This window comes from Hemiscyllium ocellatum, chromosome 45 (assembly GCF_020745735.1).
Source record: "Hemiscyllium ocellatum isolate sHemOce1 chromosome 45, sHemOce1.pat.X.cur, whole genome shotgun sequence".
Lineage (NCBI taxonomy): Eukaryota > Metazoa > Chordata > Chondrichthyes > Orectolobiformes > Hemiscylliidae > Hemiscyllium > Hemiscyllium ocellatum.
Genome location: NC_083445.1, coordinates 21,761,695 through 21,783,691, shown reverse-complemented (window position 1 = coordinate 21,783,691; position 21,997 = coordinate 21,761,695). Strand labels below are relative to the sequence as shown.

Sequence of the window (21,997 nt, the reverse complement as noted above, 5' to 3'; positions counted from 1 at the left end):
CTTGTCCACTATCGAAGACTTGTCCAGTGGCTCGGGCTCTGTGGACAGCACACACAATTAATGGCAGGAAGAGGAGTTGGAGTGTTTGGAAGAACAATCAATTGTTGAACTTGCCAGGATTAAGTTTTCTTTTAATACCACTTCAAAGAGGCATAAAAGCACCGCCTCTGCTGTCTCTTACATTCATTGACTTTCTCCAGTTCTGACAAAAGGTTTCTGACCAGAAATCCTACTTGATCCTGCCTGCTGAGTATTTCCAGCACTCTGTTTGGAAAGCAATGGCTCATTTCTTTCTGCTAATTCAGATCTTCACTTGAAACTGCAGTCATTCTAGTGCTAATCCTGATGCACCAGAGAATTGCTGACACACAAACATCCCCTCTCACTCTTGGTTCTGTCTAATTGCCATACAAAATTCCATCATGCATTTGCAAACCAAATTCCTTCAACAGGTCATCTTAAGAATAAGCATAATAGGTAGTTACACCGCAAACTTTTCATCAAAGTCTACCTTTAACACACAAAATTATAATTCCTAGCCTTCAGACATCAATGAGGTTGACTGTACTCCTTCATGAAGCACACACATTTGTGTCAGCAACATTCATGCCTTCAAATCAGAAAGTCAGGGTTCAACTCCCAATCCCAGATGGAACATAATCCAGGCAGACACACCACTGGGAGCCCAGGGAGTGACGCAGGTATCTGCTTTTTGGTCTTAAGTATGTTTCTCTCAAGTTTAGGCCATTATTTGGTTAGTGACAAAATCTGTCCAACGTGTACTTGAATCAAGGAACCCAGACAGGGATCATTTGGCCCATCAAACCTCTGCTAACTTTTCAAAGGCAACTACCTAAGTAGTCTTTGTCCCCTGCCCTTTCCCTATCGCTCTTCAATTGTTTCCATTCCCAAAGTATTTATTCAGTTCTCTTTTGAAAGTTACTATTGAATTTGCTTCCACCTACACACATGCATTTTCTAGCCTACTTTGTTTAGAAAAGACTGGAAACGTATAACAGATCTAGCATGTCCCTCAGGAAACACAATCAATTGTGTAGTTTAGATGAAAGGACAGAGCAGTTAATTTTCATGCAAAAATACATGGTTTGTATTTTACTGTGCACAGAAGAGGCAACTGATAATGTGCCAGAATAAATGTTATAGGCATCCTACGTGCATTCCCATTAAAAACAACTGTTGGTACAGTGACTCAGTATAGCAGAAATTAAAGTATTCAAGTTTTAATACATAAATCTATCATCAAAAATTGTGGACAAGACGGTCACATGCACTGTTAATGGTGGTGGCCCTTCAGATCAGATATAAAACCAATCTCAGTCTCTGCTGAGACGGACATTAAATATCCCATTCCACTAAACCAAAGGCAACTCTTGCTACCCTGGAGAACATTCTTCCCTCAACGAGCACCAATGAAACAAAACTCACTCAACGTTCACCTGTGTGTGCATCACACTCCATTATATCCAAACTGCTTTGAAAAGGAAAGGCAATAAACTTTAGTGTCTCTCTGGTACAGTGTGGTTTAAAGTTAGCAATGCTGTCTCAGAGTCGCATACTTGCAGATTTGAGCCCACTCCACAGACCTCAGGATAGAATAAAGACTGGCAATGCAGTTGAGGGAGTGCTGCACTATTGCAGGGCCTGTCTTTAGACCAGACATTGAACCAAAGCTCTGTCACAGGGAGGTGAAAGATCTCTTGACATTATTTCAAAGTGCAAAGGAGTTCCCCCCAGTGTCCCTCAACCAACATGGTGGAAACAAGTTAGCTGTTCATTATCATACTGCTATTTATGGGAGGTTTCTGTGTGTAGTCTGGTGGTTGCTTTTTCTTTGAAAGTTCCTCATTGGGAGCAACGTAGTTGGGATGCTAGAGGTTGAGAATGTATAAATGCAAATCATTTGGCAACCAAATAGGATTTAAGAGTTCAAATTATCTGAAAAAAAAGGACACCTAAAAATTAAAGGGGTACCCCAACACCATTCACGTATGGCAAGGGACCTCTGAAGTTCAAAAGGCAAATATGTCCACTATGTAAGGAATGTACAGCAAACGGTTTCAACCATGACTGAAGTAGTGAGATCATTTAGAACTTACTGTAACCCATCCAATCTGAGCACCAAGGTCTTTGAAGTAAAGGGTGGCTGTGGTACCAACAGGGAGGTTCTGCAAAATTTCCTCATCCCTGAGTGACTTGCCCTCTGCAAAACACAAGAAAAACTTACACTTGCCTGATGCAGAGAAAGACAGTTCCTTCTTAATTCCCAACACAGATCATCAGGAATCTTTTCAGTAATTAAAATGGGTGGCACGGTGGCACAATGGTTCAATTCCTGCCTCAGGCAACTGTCTGTGTGGAGTTTGCACATTCTCCCAGTGTCTGCGTGCGTTTCCTCCGGGTGCTCCGGTTTTCTCGCACAGTCGAAAGAAAAGGTTAGGTGAATTGGCAATGCTAAATTGTCTATAATGTTAGGGGAATGGGTCCGGGTGGGTTGTTCTTCGGACTTGTTGGGTTGAAGGGCCAGTTTCCACACTGTGAGTAATCTAAAACCCGAAAGAACCATAATCAGATGGACCAATGGGCCACTCAAATGGAGTTTAATTTAGATAAATGTGAGGTCTTGCATTTTGGAAAGGCAAATCAGGGAAGGACTTAATGGTAGGACCCTGGGAGTGTTACCGAATAAACAGACCTAGGGGTGCAGGTGCACAGTACCTTGAAAGCGTAGTCGAAGGGAGACAGGTCAGTGCATTGAGTGTCAGAGTTGGGAGGTCATGTTGCAAAAGAACATTGGTGAGGCCACATTTAGAATACTGCATACAGTTCTAGTCTCCCTGCTATAGGCAAAATGTTGTTAAACTTCAAAGGGTTCAGAAAAGATTTACAATGCAATTGCTGGATTTGAAGGGTTTGACCTTTAGGGAGAGGCTGGAGCTATTTTCCCTGAAGCATCAGAGATTGAGAGGTGACCATATGGTGACTTATAAAATCATCAGGGTGTGAATAGGGTAAATAGACAAGGTCATTTTCACAGGGCAGGAGAGTCCAAAACTAGAGGGCAAAGGTTTAAGGTGAGAGGGAAAAGCTTTAAAAAAGTACCCAAGGGACAAGTTTTTCACAAGAGGGTGGAACGTGTATGGAACGGCTGCCAGAGGAACTGGTGGAAGCTGGCATAATTACAACATTCAAAAGGCATCTGGACGGGTATATGAATCAAAAGGGTTGAGAAGGGTATGAGGCAAGTGCTGGCAAATGGGACTAGGTCAGTTTTAGGATAGCTGGTCAGCATGGATGGGTTGCAGCAAAGGGTCTGTCTCAGTGTTATACATCTCTAACTGTGGATGCTGAAAATCAGAAACAAAAACAGAAATTGATGTAAAAATTCAGCTGACCTCGCAGCATCTGTGGAGAGAAATCAGAGTTAATGTTTCGGGTCAACTGACTCTTCTTTAGAACTGATGTCTTTGCAGTTCCACTCTTCAATTAGATCCCAGCTGATTTATATGTTGCCTCATAGAATCACAGAATCCCTACAGTTTAGAAGCATGTCATTCCACCCAAAAAGTCCACATAACGTATCAAAAAGCATCCCAGCCAGACCTAGCCTCTTACCTTATCCCTGTAAATCTGCATTTCCCATGGCAAGCATATAGATCCCTGGACATTAGGGATAATTAGGATGTCCAATCCACCTAACGTGTATATCTTTGTTCTGTTGGAGGAAACTGGAACTACCAGAGGAGACTCTCACAGACATGGGTAGAATGTGCAAACTCCACAAACACTGAGGGTGGACTCGAACCCGGGTCGCTCGTGCTGAGAGGCAGCCTTTGTTCAGTATCCATAAATGCCCTCACACACAATACTAACCTCAGTCTTGAAACTTTTAATTCACCTCCACGGTTAACATTTTAGGAGAGATAGAGTTCCAGATTTCCACTACCCTGCATATGAAGTCCTTCCTGACATACTTCTGATGAGCCAGCACTAATTTAAGAGGATGCTCCTTTGTCTGAACCACTTACCAATGTAGGCCATATGACATCCCCTAACTTCTTCACTAATTTAAAAAAAAAATGTGGCTGATGATTAGATTAGATTCTCTACAGTGTGGAAACAGACAATTTGGCCCAACAAGTCCAAACCGACCTTCGGAAGTGTAACCCTCCCAGACCCATTCTCCTATATTTATCTCTGACTAATGCACCTAACACGACGGGCAATTTAGCATAATCAATTCACTTGACCTGCACATCTTTGGACTGTGGGAGAAAACCTGAGCACCCAGAGGAAACTCACGCAGATACAGGGAGAATGTACAAGCTCCACACAGACAGCTGCCCGAGACAAGAATTGAACCCGGTCCCCACTGCTGTGAGGCAGCAGTGCTAATCACTGAGCCACCAAGTCGTCCATGTGATCTGACTGTGACCTCAATTTCACTTTTGTGTTTGCACCCTGCCTCTCCATACCCACTCCTCTCATAATCTTTGATGTCTGCCTGTCTGTCTATCTATGGCTTAGAAATATTCAATGACCTAACCAACATTGTTTTCTGGACAGAGAATTCCACAGATTTATGACCCTCAGGGAAAAAAAATGTTTTCCTCATCACCATCTTATGGGAGAACTCTATTTTTCAACTGTATCGTCTACTTCAAATCTCTCCCACAAAGCAACATCTGTCCAGTATCCACCTAGTATCAGTTTCCTATTCATCTTAACCACCTTAATTACATGGTAGAATCTGTGCTGCATCCTCTTACAGAAGTGCTCCCATTTGAAAATAAGAGCTGTATTGCACAAAACAACATACCACAAACAAAACACTAACATTCCAGCACTGGGCAACAGGCAAGCATCTACTGCAGTGATTTTATTGGAGTCAGTTGGGTGAATGAAAACTGTGGAAATCTGTGGGTACAGAAAGAAGATTCCAAACCCAACAAAGTGAAGAAGAGTTCATTTGACAGACATGGAGAAAGTGTGTGGGAAACCCACAAGACTTGGGAAGAGGTGGCACAGCTAAGGTAAAGGAGTGGAACCACACACCAATGGTATCGGGGTATTAGGTCAGACAAAGTCCAATGAGTAGAGGTCCCACCCAATTGGTGGAATCGATTTATCACTTACTTGGATCCAGCCTAATGGACTGCCTGGCAGGATACCACCGAGTATCTGAAACAGAAAAGTCAAGTACATTAACACTCATCTCCGCAGAGTATAGGATTGTACCCTAACTGTAAATAGGAACAACGTGAATACTGAAGAATCATTATACATTTAAAACATCCACATTTAAATGAAATACTTAAAGGTTGGTCCAGAGGAAGTTCACAAGAATGATCCCAGGAAGGAAAGGCTGAACATACGAGGAATGTTTGAGGACTCTGGGTCTATATCCGATGGAGTTCAGAAGGATGAGGGGGCATCTAATTGAAATGTACAGAATACTGAAAGGCCTGGATACAATGGACATTGGAAAAGTGTTTCCATTGGCAGGAGAGACTAGGACCTGAGAGCATAGCCTTAGAGTGAAGGGAAGTCCCTTTAGAATGGAAATGAGGAGAAACTTCTTCAGTCAGAGAGTGGTGAATCTATGGAATTCATTGCCACAGAAGGCTGGAGGCAGCCAGGTCATTGAGTATATTTAACACAGAGATAGATAGGCTTGTGATTGTTAAGGGGATCGAAAGATATGTGGAGATGGTGAAAGAATGAGGTTCAGAAACTTATCAGCTGTGATTGAATGGATGGGCTGAATGGTCTAATTTCTGTTCCTATGTCTTATGGTCAAAGTTAAAACATAATGACCATGACCTATTTACATTTGCCTTAAGATTCCTTCATGGATGCATGTGTTGCTGAGACACAGGAGATTTTCTTCCCTAATAATTGCAAGGTCATCATTACTAACAATAACTTTCAGTAGCAGAATGATTACTCAGTTGCATGCAAGTTCCACCAGCTGTTGTGGTTTTTGTTTGAACCCAGTCTCTATAAAATTCCACCTTGACACATCTAACCATCTCCCCAGTTGCTACTCCAAAGTTGCCAGTCACAATGATGTAAGCATTCTGTTTATTTCTGGGAGAAACAGCAAACAAGTTTCAGGAAATTTGCTCCATCTCTGCAATTTATTTGACTCGTGTTGAGTTTTTTTCTGATCATAGCAACAAATATTACGAATCCTATTGAAACTAGGGTGGTGAGAGGGATTACAATGTATGTGTCAGGGATAGCTGAGAGAACATAAGGATAAAGCAGTTGGATCTGTGATATAGGCCAGGCAAGGCTCATAACACCATTCACCAGCTGAGCTGTTAGAAAGGGTTTGGGTAACTCACATGAAGAAAGAGGTGTTAATCAGAAACCTAACAAGATCAACCATATAAAAACTATGATTGACATCCCTACGCGGGTTAGAGGCTCAAAATTCTGCAAAGAGTAACCTACCTCCTGACTCCCCAGTGACTACCATCTAAGACACAAGGCATGATAAAATAATTTCCTTTTGTCTGGATGAGTGCAGCTTCAACATCATGAAAGAAGCTTGACACTATGCTGGACAAAGCAGAATTGGTTGGCATCACATCCACCACCTTCAACTCTCTCTTTCATCCCTCAACCTTCACAAGTGCACACATGCAGCTACAAGATGAAATGCAGTAACTCACCAAAGGCACCTAAGACTGTATATCTGCTAAACCCATGACCACTTCTATCTAGAAGGATGCAGGCAGCAGGAAACACCACTGCCTGCACAGTTCCATCCAAACCATGTGCCTTGAATCTACACAGCCACTGGATCAAAATCCTGTGATTCCCCGCATACCACATGGACTGCAGCAGTTCAAGGTAACAGGTCTGTTTTTCAGGGAAATTAGGGATGGTCAACAAATGGCGCCATATCCTTTGAATAAATTTAATAAAAATGCTTACGGAAGTGAAGTGTTTATAGGAAAGACCATCTTCCCAAAAAGGTCAGACTTACGTTTGACCCTCAGTGGTAGATGAAGTAGCCCATCAAGTCTACTCTGCCATTCAATTAGAAAATGGTTGATCTTATAATTCTCAACTCCACTTTCCTGCCTTTTCTCCATAATCCTTGATTCCCTTACTGATTAAAAATCTTAGCTTTGAATGTGCTGAGCGACCTAGCTTCAACAGCTCTGTGAAGCATTCCACAGACTACCATTCAAGAGAAGAATTTCCTCATCTCTGTCTTAAACTGGCAACCCCTTATTCAGAGATTATGCTTTCCAGTCCTGAACCCGCTCAGGATCTACCCTGTTAAGCAGCCTAAACTGTACATGGTTCTACACCCAAAAATCCCCAAGTCATTCTGTAAAATTCACTTACTGGGCGACCAATCAGGAAAAGTTATACCCATGAATAGAGTATATGATGATACCGTGGTTTTAAGATGTGTTTTGTCCTGGTTTCATTTAGAGAGATTGGGAGACAGGTGTCATGCAGTTTATGAGAAGATAAACAACTTGTGAAGCCTTGGGTTTTCTTAAACAGCATTGGAACATTAGAAGTAGCCTGACTGGGTGTGGTCAAGCTGCCAACTATAGAACCAGAGATTTTAGGTTTAGCTTTCAGCAGAAGCTGCTGGGGTTGAGAGAAGCTACCACATCTCTCTTTGCTACAACTGAAAACTGGAGTTCTCTCTCTCAGGACTGTCTTTTGACGTTCTTTCTTCCTGGATTGGACAACAACAGGCAAAACAATTTGTTTAATTTGCCTTTTGCCAAAAGGTATGTTCATTGGGATACTGCTATATTAGAACAGTTATGGTTCAGTAGCAAAATAATCTAATATTCTGTTAAGTTTTCCAATAGAGTTAAGTTATTCCAAGTTCCTCTTTCTTTTGTTGTATGTAATGTAGTGTTTGAATAAATTGTGTTTTGCTCAATGTCGAATAGTTTGACCAATCGCATTGCATCTGAAAGGAAGCATGTCATACTGACCTCTAAAATAAAAAAAAAGTTAGGGTCTAAGCCACCTTAAAATATTTTGAGGGGTCTGATCTGGTCCATAACAATTAGAAGAAAATGGTGAGAAACTACTCCTCCAATCACAGGCTAGTTTTCTTCTATACTTATTGCTGCTCAGTTCCTCAGAGAGCCTATTGCAGCAAACACAGGAGACAAACTGCCTGTGAATGCAGCGTACAGTTATGTAAGTAAATGATAGCAGTGAGAGAGTTCCAGGGCTGCTACTTGCTGAGGCTGGAAGAGTACACACTAAGAGAAGACTGAGTGGTAGTTGTGGAGGGGAGGAGCTTACACAAGTTCGAGGATGGGGGTGGGTTGGGGAAAAGGTGGTAAAGAGGAAGTTGCAAGCTGGGTATGGATGAAAGTGGAAGTTACAACATGAGGGTGAAGGAGAAAGGGCTGCAAGAGGGTTGTGGTAGGACAAGGGGGCTATGGAGGCGCAATAGAAACAGAATAGTTTTAAACAGGTCAACAAAGGAAATCCCAGTTACTTGGGGTCTGAAAAAAAGACTAATTCAGTTAACCAGAGACATTAGAGGAACAAAATAAAATTGTTACTATAATAAACCTATTTTAAAAAAAAGGTTCAGTCACAACTGCGCTATTGTACCAAGTTCTAAGTAATCACTTTAGGATGGAAATGAATGCATTAGTGGGATTGATTCCAGGCCTGAAAAACTTCACCTTAGACTGGAGAAGCTGGGATTGTTCTTCCTGGAGATATTTAAAATCAAGAAGGGACAGAGAAGATAGGCAACTGTTCTTATTTGAAGGATCAATAATAAGGGGGCATAATTTTAAGGCATTAGGCAGAAGGTATACAGGGGATTTAAGGAAAAACATTCACCCAGAGGGGGAATTTGGAATGCGCTGACTGGAAGGGTAGTTGAGGGGCAGAAGTTTGCAATCTTTAAAATACACTTAGATGAGCACTCGAAATGTCAAAACATTCAAGGATATGGGCTGAGTGCTGAAAAACTGGGACTATCTTAGATTAGATTAGAATTCCCTACAGTGTGGAAACAGGCCCTTCAGCCCAACCAGTCCACATCAACCCTCCAGAGAATAACCCACCCAGACCCATTTCCCTCTGACTAATGCATCTAACACTATAGGCAATTTAGCATGGCCAATTCACCTAACCCGCACATCTTTGGACTGTGGGATGAAACCAGAGCACCTGTAGGAAACCCACGCAGACACAGGGAGAATGTGCAAAATCCACACAGACAGTCGCCAGAGGCTGGAATTGAACCTGGGACCCTGGTGCTGTGAGGCAGTAGTGCTAACCACTGAGCCGTAGTTTTTGTCATTGCAGACTTGATGGACTGAAGGGCCTCTTCCGTACTGTATAATTCTATTAGGGAATGAACTCCTTTCAAACTAATGTAGAATCATTACTTTAAAGGAAGTTCGGAGCTAGTACACTTGGGGAAGGATGTCGAGGATCCTATATATCGAACTGTGTGTTAATGGTTATATTTAAATTTAATTTTTAAAAATTGATTCTCAGGAATGTGGGTATCACTAGTTTCCATTTACTGCCCAACCCTAATTTTGCAGGGGTCAGTTAAGTGTCAACCACACTGGAGTCACATGTAGGCCAAACCAGGTAAGGATGGCAGTTTTCTTTCCTAAAGGACATTAGTGAACCAGATGGGTGTTTCTGACAATCAACGGATTCATGGACATCATTAGACTCTTAATTCCAGATTTTTACTGAATTCAAATTCATGAACATTACTGAGACTAGCTTTATAATCCAAATTTATTTATTGATTTTTGTCAGGGTAGAATTTAAACCTGGGTCCCCAGAACATTACCTGGGTCTCTTGACTAATAGTGATGATACCACTAGAGCATCGCCTCCCACGTAAAGGAGAGTTACTATTTACTTAAACTAGTAGTATCTGCCTGGTTGAAATATTTGAGTTTTCTGCATATGCGACAGAAATATATTAGCTGTGACCTCACCAGTCAACAGAAGGTGTGCTTGGGGTGATGGCTTTTTTTAAAAATGTAGAAGTAAGTCAGTCATTTTGAAATATACTTCTATTGTTAACTTATGCTGTCTTATACCAATGTAAATACTATGGTACAAAGGAAATTAATTTTCTTACACTGTGGATTAAATGGAGAGTGATTATTGTTGCGGATCTTGATGAATTCTTTGAATTATGAGAGCTCAAATACCCTATATGTCAATGCAAGTGTCAAAGCTTGGACTACATTGGCTAATAAATGGTTAGTGAGAATGAATAAGTAGCTCCCAAAAATAGAAAGTCCCTCAAGAGAATTTCAAAGAGGAGTTCTGGTTCATACTGAAGGATGAGGGATGCCTCTATCACAAACTTAGCTGGAAAATATTTTCTGCCCGGTGGCACCTAAGTTTCATGCTTAAGTCATCCCAGACCCTCCAGTCCAAGCCAAACATAAACTAAACTGGTCCCAACTGCCTGCTCCTGGCCCATATCCCTCCAACATCTTTCCTATTCAGGTACTTATCCAAATGTCTTTTAAATGTTGCAATTGTGCCCACATCCAGTACTTCCGCTGGAAGTTCATTCCATGCGCGAACCACCTGTGTGAGAAAAATTTGTCCCCGTGTCTTTTTAAAAAATCTCTCTCCTATCACCTTAAAATGGGCCCCTTTGTTTTGAAATCCCCCATCCTGCCATTAATCTTATCTATACCCCTTATGATTTTATAAACCTCTATAATGGTCACTCCTCAACCTCCTATGTTCCAGTGAAAAATGTCCCAGCCTTTCTTTTTAAGTCAAACCTTCTGTGTCCAGTAATATCTTGATAAATTGCTGTTCTGAGACAGTAAGCCATTCCAGTTGGCCTGGACCATTCACCCCTTTGGAATGGGAGGGTTTGCCAAGATTCTAACTCTCAACTGTCCCCCAGTAAAAGCAGAAAAAGTGTGCTCATTCATACAAATGGCTACACTTAACCCACCCCAAAGGATTGACCAGAATTAGAGATGTCGTATGGTGGTATTGGCCCTTCAGTAGTAATATGTAAGTCTGGATTAATGCTTGGCTTAACTACGGTTCAAACCCCATCAAAGCAAAGTGAATGAATAAATTTTGGAATAAAAAAAATCTAGTCTCAGTAATACTGACAGTGAGCGATCATCAATTGTTTTTTTTTAAAAAACAATCTGGTTCACTAATATCCTTTATGGAAGGAAAACTGCTGTCCTTACTTGGTCTGGCTGACTAATGACTCCAGACTCCATTCAAACATGATTGGCTCTTAATCAGCCTCGGAAATGGCCCTAGCAAGTCATTCAATTTTTCCTCCACCGCCCTCATGGAGGTCCTGGGCCTCCTTCACCGCTGCTCCCTCACCCCCAGATGCCTGGAGGAAGAACGCCTCATCTTCTGCCTCGGAACACTTCAATGCCAGGGCATCAATGTGGATTTCAACAGCTTCCTCATTTCCCCTTCATCCACCTCACCCTAGTTCCAAACTTCCAGCTCAGCACTGTCCCCATGACTTGTCCTACCTGCCTATCTCCTTCTCCACCTATCCACTCCACCCTCTCCTCCCTGACCTATCACCTTCACCCCTCCCCCACTCACCTATTGTACTCTATGCTACTTTCGCCCCAACCCCACCCTCCTCTAGCTTATCTCACCACGCTTCAGGCTCTCTGCCTTTATTCCTGAAGGGCTTTTGCCCGAAACGTCGATTTCGCTGCTCCTTGGATGCTGCCTGAACTGCTGTGCTCTTCCAGCACCACTGATCCATTCAATTTAAGAGTCAATTAGAGATAGGCAACAAATTCTGACCTCGCCAGTGACACCCACATCTCATGAAAGGATTTATAAAAATTGCAATCACTATCTAATAGCATCCATCAAATGGTCACCCAAGCGTTGTCCTGGACATTAGATTAGATTAAAAAGGGAGGTCTGCAGATGCTGGAGATCAGAGCTGAAAATGTGTTGCTGGTTAAAGCGCAGCAGGTCAGGCAGCATCCAAGGAACAGGAAATTCGATGTTTTGGGCAAAAGCCCTTCATCCTGATGAAGGGCTTTTGCCCGAAACGTCAAATTTCCTGTTCCTTGGATGCTGCCTGACCTGCTGCGCTTTAACCAGTATTAGATTAGATTCCCTACAGTGTGGAAACAGGCCCTTCGGCCCAACAAGTCCACACCAACCCTCCAAAGAGTAATCCATCTCGTCCCATTTCCCTCTGACTAATGCACCTAACACTACGGACAATTCATCCAACCTGCTGTGGCTGTGGGAGCAAACCACAGCACCGAGAGGAAACCCACGCAGACACGGGGAGAATGTGCAAACTCCACACAGAGAGTCTGCCCAAGGCTGGAAATGAACCCTGGTGCTGTGAGTCTGCAGTGCTAACCACTGAGCCACCATGCCGCCCGTGCTCATTACTTAAAGAACTATACCGCAAATGAACAGTCCAGTCCACCGGACAAGCCAACCTTCCATCTATTAACAGCCACTGTGTTGTCACAGAAAGATAGCCAACAACAAAGACCCCTCCCCACCCTGCTTATAATCTCTTCCAAATTATTCCATCATACAGAAGATACAAAGGCTTAAACACATGTACCAACATGTTCAAGGACAGCTTCTTCCCGTGCTATTACCAGATTTCTGAATGGACCTCCCAAATTTCAGACCTAATGTTGTTCTTGCTCATTGTGCACCTGCTTTGCAGCTACAGCTTTATATTCCTCACTCTGTTCTATCACCCTAGGATCTTTATACGGTATGATCTGCCTGCACTGCATGGAAAACAAAAACACTTCCCTGTACCTAGGTACATGTGACAATAATAAATCAATCCAAATAAGTGAAGAAACAGTGTCTAATGGCACAGACCAAAACAAAAGCAGAAATAATTTCTCCAAGACTTTGGATAGCCTCATCATTACCAGTTTGGCTGCATACTTACGGTTCTTGTGGAACATAACCTTGATCTCTCCAATTGTCGCATTTGGCTCCACCTGTTTTTATAAAGATAGACAGCCCAGAGTTAGGGCAAAACAAAAAATCCACAATTAAACTTGGCTTCCACACTAACAGACGCACTTCAGAGTCTGTGATGTACTTGTTGAACGAAATTAGGTCAGGTGCTTCAGATCAGACTTTTGAATGTCAGTTATTTGACCATGGGAAATATCACACCTGCCCCTGTATTTCTCAAAAATCAGCACTTTCCAGCAGGTGACAGTCTTGACCAGAAAGCTTTTTCAACCTCATGAAATCTCCAAGACTCCTAGAGTCGATATACACAGCCAACATTCACCCCTATGTCTCTACATGTCAGAGATCAGTTAACGCAGTACAGGTAAGGCCTCAAACCCCACTTCCAAATATGACATTCACTAACACAATGATCAACAACGCAGGCAGCATTGGTGCTCAGGGGTATGAACCCAATCCAGCTCTGGCTGTGAGAGCTGGAAGTGTGGACCAGAACCCAAAAAGATAGGAGCTATGTTAGAATGAATTACTTGATACAACAAGATCAAGTCTTCAACCATCAATCTTCATATCAGTATGAATCATGGATCAAGGGAGTTCACTTTAGAGGCTGGCACAGATGCAGGAACATACTTGTAAGGAGAGAGGTGCAAAACAAACTCTGCTTCTGCCAGTATCTCCTCCCAAGCACTGAGCACGTGCACAGCAACCAACGCCAAATGAATGCTGAACCCATGAAATCAGACCAGCATCTTGGCAAAGAGAATACATACACACACACACACGCATACACACAGTTTGGAATATTGACAATTAACCAGGCCAACATTTATCCCTCAAACAACACCCCCAATGGGTCATTTCACCATCGCTGCATTGATGTTGGTGCTAGTTTGCTAATGGACAAACTAACTGGCATGCACCCACATTACAACAGTATGACAATATCAGTAAGAGCAACCATCTCACAGTCCTTGTGGAGGTGAAGACCTGCCTTCACGGTGAGAATAACCTCCATCATGTTGGGTGGCACTACCACCATGCTAAATTTGAACAGATCTAGCAACTCAAGACTGGACATCCATGAGGTGCCTTGGGCCATCAACAGCAGCAGAATTATACACCAGCACAATCTGTAACCTCATGGCTCAGCACATCCCCCACTCAACTTTTACCATGAAGCCAGGGGATCAACTCTGGTTCAATGGAAAGTGCAGGAGAGCATGCCAGGAGCAGCACCAGGTATACCTGAAGATGTGTTGTCAAGCTGGTAAAACCACCAAGCAGGACTACTTGCATGCCAAACAGCATAAGCAGCAAGTGATTGACACAGCTAAGTGATTCCACAACCAATGCATTAGGTCTAAGCTCTGCGGTACTGCCACATCCAGTCATGAATGGTGTTGGATGATTAAACAACTCACTGGAGGCGAAGGCTCCCATCCTCAACGATGGAAGAGCCCAGCACATCAGTGCAAAAGATAAGGCTGAAGTTTTCGTAGTAATCTTCAGCCAGAAGTGCTGACTGGATGATCCATTTTGGTCTCTTCCAGTGGTCCCCAGCATTACAGATAGCAATCTTCAGCCAATTCGACTCACTCCATGTGTTATCAAGAAACGATTGGAGGCACTGGATACTGCAAAGACTATGGGTCCTGACAACATTCTAGCAATAGTACTGAAGACTTGCACTCCAGAACTTGCCACTCCCCTAGCCAAGCCATTCTGGTCTAGTTACAACACTGGTATCTACCTGACAATGTGAATAATTGCCCAAGTATGTCACGTACATAAAAAGCAGGACAAACTCAACTTGGCCAGTTACTGCCCCATCAGACTACTCTCGATCATCAGTAAAATGATGGCAGGTGTCAACAACAGTGCCATCAACAGCACCTGCTCAGCAACAACCTGCTCAATGATAGGTTCTGTCTGGGACACTCAGCTCCTGACCTCATTACAGCCTTGGTTCAAACACGGACAAAAGAGCTGAATTCCAGAGGTGAGGCAAGAGTGACAGCCCTTGACATCAAGGCTGCATTTGATCAAATGAAGCATCAAGGAGCCCTAGCAAAACTGAAATCAGCGGGTATCAGAGGGCAAACTCGCATACCTAACACATGGGAAGATGATGTTGGAGGTCAGTCATCTCAGCTCCATCACTGCAGTTCCTTAGGATACTGTCCTAGGATGAAAATGTGTTGCTGGAAAAGCGCAGCAGGTCAGGCAGCATCCAAGGAGCAGGGGAATCGGTGTTTCGGGCATGAGCCCTTCTTCAGGAATCCTGGTTGGGCCTAGTGTTCTAGGCTCAACTCTCTTCAGCTGCTTCATCAATGACCTTCCCCTCCATAAGGTCAAAAGTAGGATTGTTCAATGATTGTACAATGTTCAGCACCATTCATGACGACTCAGACACTGAAGCAGTCTGTGTCCAAATGCAACAAGATCTGGACAATATCCAAACTTGGACTAACAAGTGGCAAGTAACATTTACTTAGATTAGATTAGATTACTTAGTGTGGAAACAGCCCTTCGGCCCAACAAATCCACACTGACCCTCCGAACAGCAACTCACCCAGACCCATTCCCATACATTTGCCCTTTCACCTAACACTACGGGCAATTTAGCATGGCCAATTCACCTAACCTGCACATTTTTGGACTGTGGTTGGAAACCGGAACACCCAGAGGAAACCCACGCAGACATGGAGAGAATGTGCAAACTCTACACAGATAGTAGCCTGAGGTGGGAATTGAACCCAAGTCTCTGACGCTGTGAGGCAACAGTGCTAACTACTGTGCCATTATGCCACCCACACAAATGCCAGGCTATGACTATCACCAACAAGAGATAATCTAATCACCCATCTCCCGCCACCTCCCCTTGACATTCAATGATGTTACCATCACTGAAATCTCGTACTATCAATATTCTGGGAGTTATCATTGATCAGAAACTTAACTGGAGTCACCACAGTGACTACAAACGCAGGTCAGCGTGGAAACATGCTATCCAGCCCAACAAGCGTACACCGACCCTCCGAAGAGAATCCCACCCAGATCCTTTCCCGAGAACCCTGCATCGTTCCCATGGCTAATGTACCTAACCTACACATCCCTGAACATTAACTCACATCCTGACTCCTGAAAGCCTGTACACCATCTACAAGGCACAAGTCAGGAGCGTGATAGAAGACTCCCCACTTGCCTGGATGAATGTAGTCCCAAAACTCAAGTAGTTTGACACCATCCAGGATAAAGCAGACATCCAGGGCAGCAGATATATGGGAACACCACCACCTGCAAACTCCCCTCTAAGCCACTCACCATCCCAACTTGGAAATATATTGCAATTCCTTCACTGAGTCAACCCACAGCAGCTCATCACCACCTTCAGGTCAGACCAGCAATGCCCACATTCCACAAAAACAAATAAATAACTGCTTTAAAAAGGACTTTCATTCAGGTGAAGTACTGAGGAGTATCTGATCGGTGTCAAATGTAGTAACTAAGGGGTAGAGCATATTCTCCTTCATTGAATACCTGCTCCAATTTGGGAAAAGTGCTCAAGTACTGAGAGTACTTAGTGTTTCAGAGCAAAGAACACAACCCAACTCACCTTTGGCTGCTGTGTTTTAAGAAAAATCCAAAGAGATTCTACAAAAACATTAAGAGGAAAAAGAGTAACTTGGGAGAGAATTGGATCCCTTAAATATCAACAAGACCATCTATGTTTGGAAGCACAGGGGATGGGGTGATACTAAACCAGTATTTCACATCAGCATTTACTGTGGAGGAGGACGTAGAAGCTCGAGAACTTGGGGAAATAAATAATGATATCTTGAAAAGTGTCCCTATTATAGAACAGGAGGTGCTAGACATCTTAAAATGCACAAAGGTGGATAAATCCCCAGGACCTGATCATAGATTCATACAGTATAGAAAAGGCCCTTCAGTCATCGAGTATGCACCAACAATAACCACCACAAAGTGTGCTAATCCCAATTTCCTGCACTTGTCCCATATCCTTGAATGTCATCCAAATATCTTTTAAAAGTCGTAAGGTTTCTGGCCTCTACTGCCTTCCCAGTCAGTACATTCCAGATTCCTACCACCTGCTGATTGAATACATTTCTCCCCTCTCAAATCCCCTCAGAATCTCCTCTTTACCCTAAAACTATGCCTTCTTGTGATTAACCCCTTAATCAAGGGGAACAGCTATGGTGTGACCAACACTCTGTACAACCCTTGCTCTTATACTCTGCCACATCTGCTGAAAGCAATTGACCCACATGTCTTTGTATTCACGTGTGCTGCGATTTCAGGGTTCTGTGAATAATCTCTTCGAGATTAATCTGTTCCTATCAGCCACCCAGTTTTCTACCATTCACTAAATTCTCCCTCATCTTGTTTCATCTTCCAAAGTGGATGATGCTGTACTATCAGGGTTAAATACCATCTGACCAACCCAACTATAGCTTCCTGTAACCTACAACCATCTTCTTCAGTATTAACTACTCTACCAATCTTGGTGTTGACTGAAAATTTGCTTAACATTCCCCCCACATTTTCATCTTTATCATTTATATATATAACAAACAATAAGAGTCCCAGTACTGATCCTTGCAATACATTACTGGACATTAGACTTCAGTTGCCCAAACAGCCTTCTATCACGATCCTTTGTGTCTTACTACTAAGGGGAAAGAGAGGACTGCAGATGCTGAGCTCATTCCTGATTAAAGGCTTATACCTGAAACATTGATTCTCCTGCTCCTTAGATGCTGCTTGATCTACTGTGTTTGTCCTATTACTAAGTCAGTTTCTGATCCATCTCGCTAAGTTTCCCTCAATTTCCTGCACTTTAACCTTCTCAGTCACCCATACGGGTTTTTGTCAAAATCTTTGCAAAAATCCATATAAGCTACATCAACTGAATTTTCCTCATCCACACACCTGAACACATTTTTAAAATATTTTTAGCAAATTATATAGTTAATGGTAGGGCCCTGGAGACTGTTGCCAAATGAAGAGACCTGAGGTGCAGGTGCATAGTTCCTTGAAAGTGCAGTCGCAGGTAGACAGGATAGTGAAGGAGGCATTGGCACACTTGCTTTCATTGGTCAGTGCATTGAATATAGGAGTTGGGATGTCATGTTGTGGTTGCACATGATGTTGGTGGGACCACTTTTAGAGTACTGTGTGCAATTCTGGTCTCCCTACCAAAAGAAAGATGCTGTTAATGGTGCAGACAAGATTTACAAGCATTTTGTTAGTTTTGGAGGATTTGAGCACTAGGGAGAGGCTGAATAGGTTGGGCCTTTTGTCCCTGGAGCATCAGAAACTGAGGGACGATCTAACAGAAATTTATAAAATCATCAGGGATATGGATCGGGTGAATAGCCAAGAACATTTTTCTGCCTTGGAATGGGGAAGTCCAAAACTAGGGGGCATAGGTTAAGGGGAGAGGGACTGGAAAAGTAAGTTTTTTCACACCAACAGTGGTATGTATATGGAATGAGCTGAAAGAAGAAGTGGTGGAGATGAGTAGAATTATAATATTTAAAAGGCATTTGGTAGGTACATGAAAAGGACATGTTTAAAGATTATGGGCTAAATGCTGGTAAACGGGACTAGTTCTATTTAGGATTTCTGGTTGGCATGGACAAGTTGGACCGAAGGGTCTTTTTCTATGTTGTATATCTCTATGGCTCTGAGTGCTGGGGTGGGACAAAGCTTAAGAAAAACTGTTAGATCTCTTGAGGAACAGCTAAACCAACTGGTCCTAAAGTAGCTGCCGTACAGATTGAATGAAGACTGGCACAGTTAAAAACAACGTAAATGGTTGCCAAGTCAAAAAGAGAGCTGGTGCCTCTAAGCCTATCAATGGATATGTATCCTCTGATCCAAGGAGTATTCTACTTCAATCATATCAAAGCTAGGAGGAAACTCTCTTAACTCTGGGTGGAGACAACAATCCAGCAGAATTAGGACTGTTTAACTGACTCTCTTCTAAAGCATATGTAGATCACACAGCAATGACTGCCTCTGGGGTGCCTCCATCACTTAGAAAATGCCTACAAGGATAAAGTCAGATGGATTGAAAACTTCGAACTTACACTACTGACCAGCTGCAACCCTGTTGAAACGAGAAGAAATTGTTCAGAACTGGGATACTTTTATTTCCTACAATTCACCCTCATAGATCTTGCTGCATCAAGCCTAGTCTGGTAGCAACTTCCATCTTCACACACACATATGCTTCTACCAGTTGCTCCTATACGGTCTCCTATCCAGATGCAACATCAAGAACAGACTGAAGCTGATGCCCTCTACAATGGGCACTGAAGGCCAAGGTCATTAGCTATCAGAAGCGATGACAGATGCCCACTTGGCAAGGTGAGCGAGTATAGGAACAGCCTCCAGGGAGCATCACAGACAGCTGACGCCTGCTTTGGCTCATCCGGTCATGTTCCCCCCACCAGTGACCTCTGATATCCTTGCACATGGGTATGACATTGAAACCCTGTGAATAACTGGAGATGTCCACAAGGCAAAGAGACCGGTTGCACCTTCACCAAGGCTCCTGGCTCGGACACAACTTGCCATAAACAACTCTCACCTCCACACACTGTGAAAAGTGGAAGCTTTTAAACACCAAACTGAGTGGAAAATAGTTGTGTTGTAGGTGGAATACAAAGTCAAAAAAAGGAGATAAATACAAATCTAGATCCCATCCCTGGGTAATATTGTATACAAAGGAACCATTCTGCACACCACATGCATACTAACTCCTTGGTGGAAGAATGCAGAGTCCCAGCTGCTCTGTTCTTTCCCTGAATGAGCTTGAGTGTTTCTCGATTCAAGCTTGTGTCCAATTTTCTTTTGAGTTCCTACTAAATCGGTTTCCACTCACACACCACGGACATCCCCTACCCCCACCACCAACTTCAAGGCCACGCTAAACCAGAATACCTACCGTATAAAATGGCTTTCATATTTCACCTCTGGTTACTAGCTCCTCATCTTAGGAGTGAGTTTGGCTCAGTTGGCTGGACAGACCAGCTGAGGTTACCAATAAAGGACTTCCCTTTCCCCTTGCCTGAAGTATGGTCACCCTCAAGTTAAACCATCACCTGTCGTCTCTCTCTAACAAGAGAGCAGCTCGATTGTCTGGTAAGATTATGGACACACATACACACAGTTACTGACCCTCCCACTAATAGGCACAGTTTCTCCTGATTCATCCTGACAGAACAGATAGCCTCCCTAAATCACCCTTTGAAATGGAGATAGCACCAGAAATCTGTGAATATATGAAATCTGTCAATGATGTTAACTGGAGATGATTAATCAAAAAGATAACTGTGGGCTTGAGCACAAATTTTCTACAACTGCACCTAGATTGTTTTCAACAAACCAAGGGATATGCCAAATAAACATACAGTCCTAATAGTTAATGTTTTGATATGTATTTTGCTGCCATAGCATATATGCAATGGAGGCTTACCTTGTCCAGAAAGGTGAGCTTCTGTTTAGTCCTTGCGTCCAAGATCTCCACCTCAAAGAAAACACAAGCTTTTTTAGATTTCTTCTGCGATTTGATGGGACGGCTGGGCAGAATCAACCCGTTAGCCAACAGCAAGTTTGGCTCTGGCAGCATCACACTCGTATTCATTGTTATTCCAAAGTTTAACCGTTCCCCCTCTCTTTCCAAACGGAGGAGGCTCTCTATTTAAAATAGTGTAAGAACCACAAAAAAAAAGTGAAGTCCTGCTGCCCGAGGTACAGTGAGCCACGAATAAACCCAGTCATCTGCAGCTTCTAGACGGAACAGCTCTAAAAAGGAGACTGCCCGAAGGGAGGTAACCCAATAGCTCTGGAATGTGAGCTCCTGACATCCCAACTAAATATAATCCAATTAAACAGCAGCAGAACATCTGGGACTTCAACGGTTGAGTCAATTGGAGAAATGCACTTGTCGGATTTTATTTGGGAATCAAACCAACTGGTACTGCAAGTGTTCAGGGCACCTGGGAGACAGCACATGGTCAGGAGTAAGAATCCCTGCTCTGTCCCAGAAGGGGAGAGACTGTAACAGGAGAGTTCAGCTCTCAGCAGAGCAGCCAGGTACTGGTACATATACAGGTATATTCACTGCGATGTGATACTGACATGGGTCAGCAGAACGTCCAAAATCACAAGCACCCACCAGTCTGCAAGGCAAAATTTGGGCAACCAGGCCTTTCTGCCAACCAACTTATACTGGTGTTCATACTGCACATTCTGCCACTTCACTGGCCCATGTTCATTCTACTTAACCCATCAGGGCAAAAATGTCTTTACCAATGGATGTTTGCTTCACATGATGCCCTGGCATGTTTCTTTCGACCAAGAGAATCAGGGAAAGTTTTTTTTTTAAATCTTCCCTGGGGTTTTCAGCCTAGTGAACGCAGAGTGGGAAACAGGGGTATTTGGTTAAAATGAATCAGCAACTGCGATCTGGGAAAGGTTTAATGGAGCAGCCAGCTTTTGCTGCCCAGTTATTTCGTACGTGTTGGAGATACCTCCTGCTGTCTGGATGCCAGCTGACACTCAAGAAGTCAAGGATCATAAATGTCAAGGTTCACATGTGAAGAACCCTTTCACTCTAATGGCCATGGAAGGATGATGAGGGAATAAACAGAATCTGTGTTGGGCAGAATCAAACTAAAGGAAAAATTACACAAAATCAGATCATGAGCTGAGCTGCACAACTTGACAGATACAGTTTCTTTAAAATTCAGAATCCAAATTCACTGCGGAATGGGAACAGTCACACGCTTCATTCAAATACACTCTCCCCCCCACCCAAAAGTAATCAGATTCCATAACTGTGGCCTTTCCATCCCCTGATTGCACGGTCATCTCTGTGACCATTGCAGCTTCCCATATATCACACTCAGACAGAATAACAAGCAACAACAGAATAAAACATCCCAAGGTGCTTTACAATGGTGTT

At 43.1% G+C, this 21,997-nt stretch overlaps 1 protein-coding gene across 2 annotated transcripts in view; it reads right to left on the bottom strand.

Moving 5' to 3' along the window:
* Positions 1 to 21,997, bottom strand: part of tecrb (trans-2,3-enoyl-CoA reductase b) — a 105,604-nt gene that overhangs the window by 41,308 nt on the left and 42,299 nt on the right. Inside the window, exons 2-5 of one of the 2 annotated variants that reach the window (XM_060855000.1) lie at positions 20,507 to 20,557; positions 12,965 to 13,016; positions 5,155 to 5,199; positions 2,118 to 2,221 (exon numbers count right to left, since the gene is read on the bottom strand). In XM_060855000.1, coding sequence (XP_060710983.1) covers positions 2,118 to 2,221; positions 5,155 to 5,199; positions 12,965 to 13,016; positions 20,507 to 20,557 — 252 coding nt within the window. Of the gene's footprint in view, positions 1 to 2,117; positions 2,222 to 5,154; positions 5,200 to 12,964; positions 13,017 to 20,506; positions 20,808 to 21,997 lie in introns of those variants that run through there. The other variant, XM_060854999.1, reaches the window with a different exon arrangement.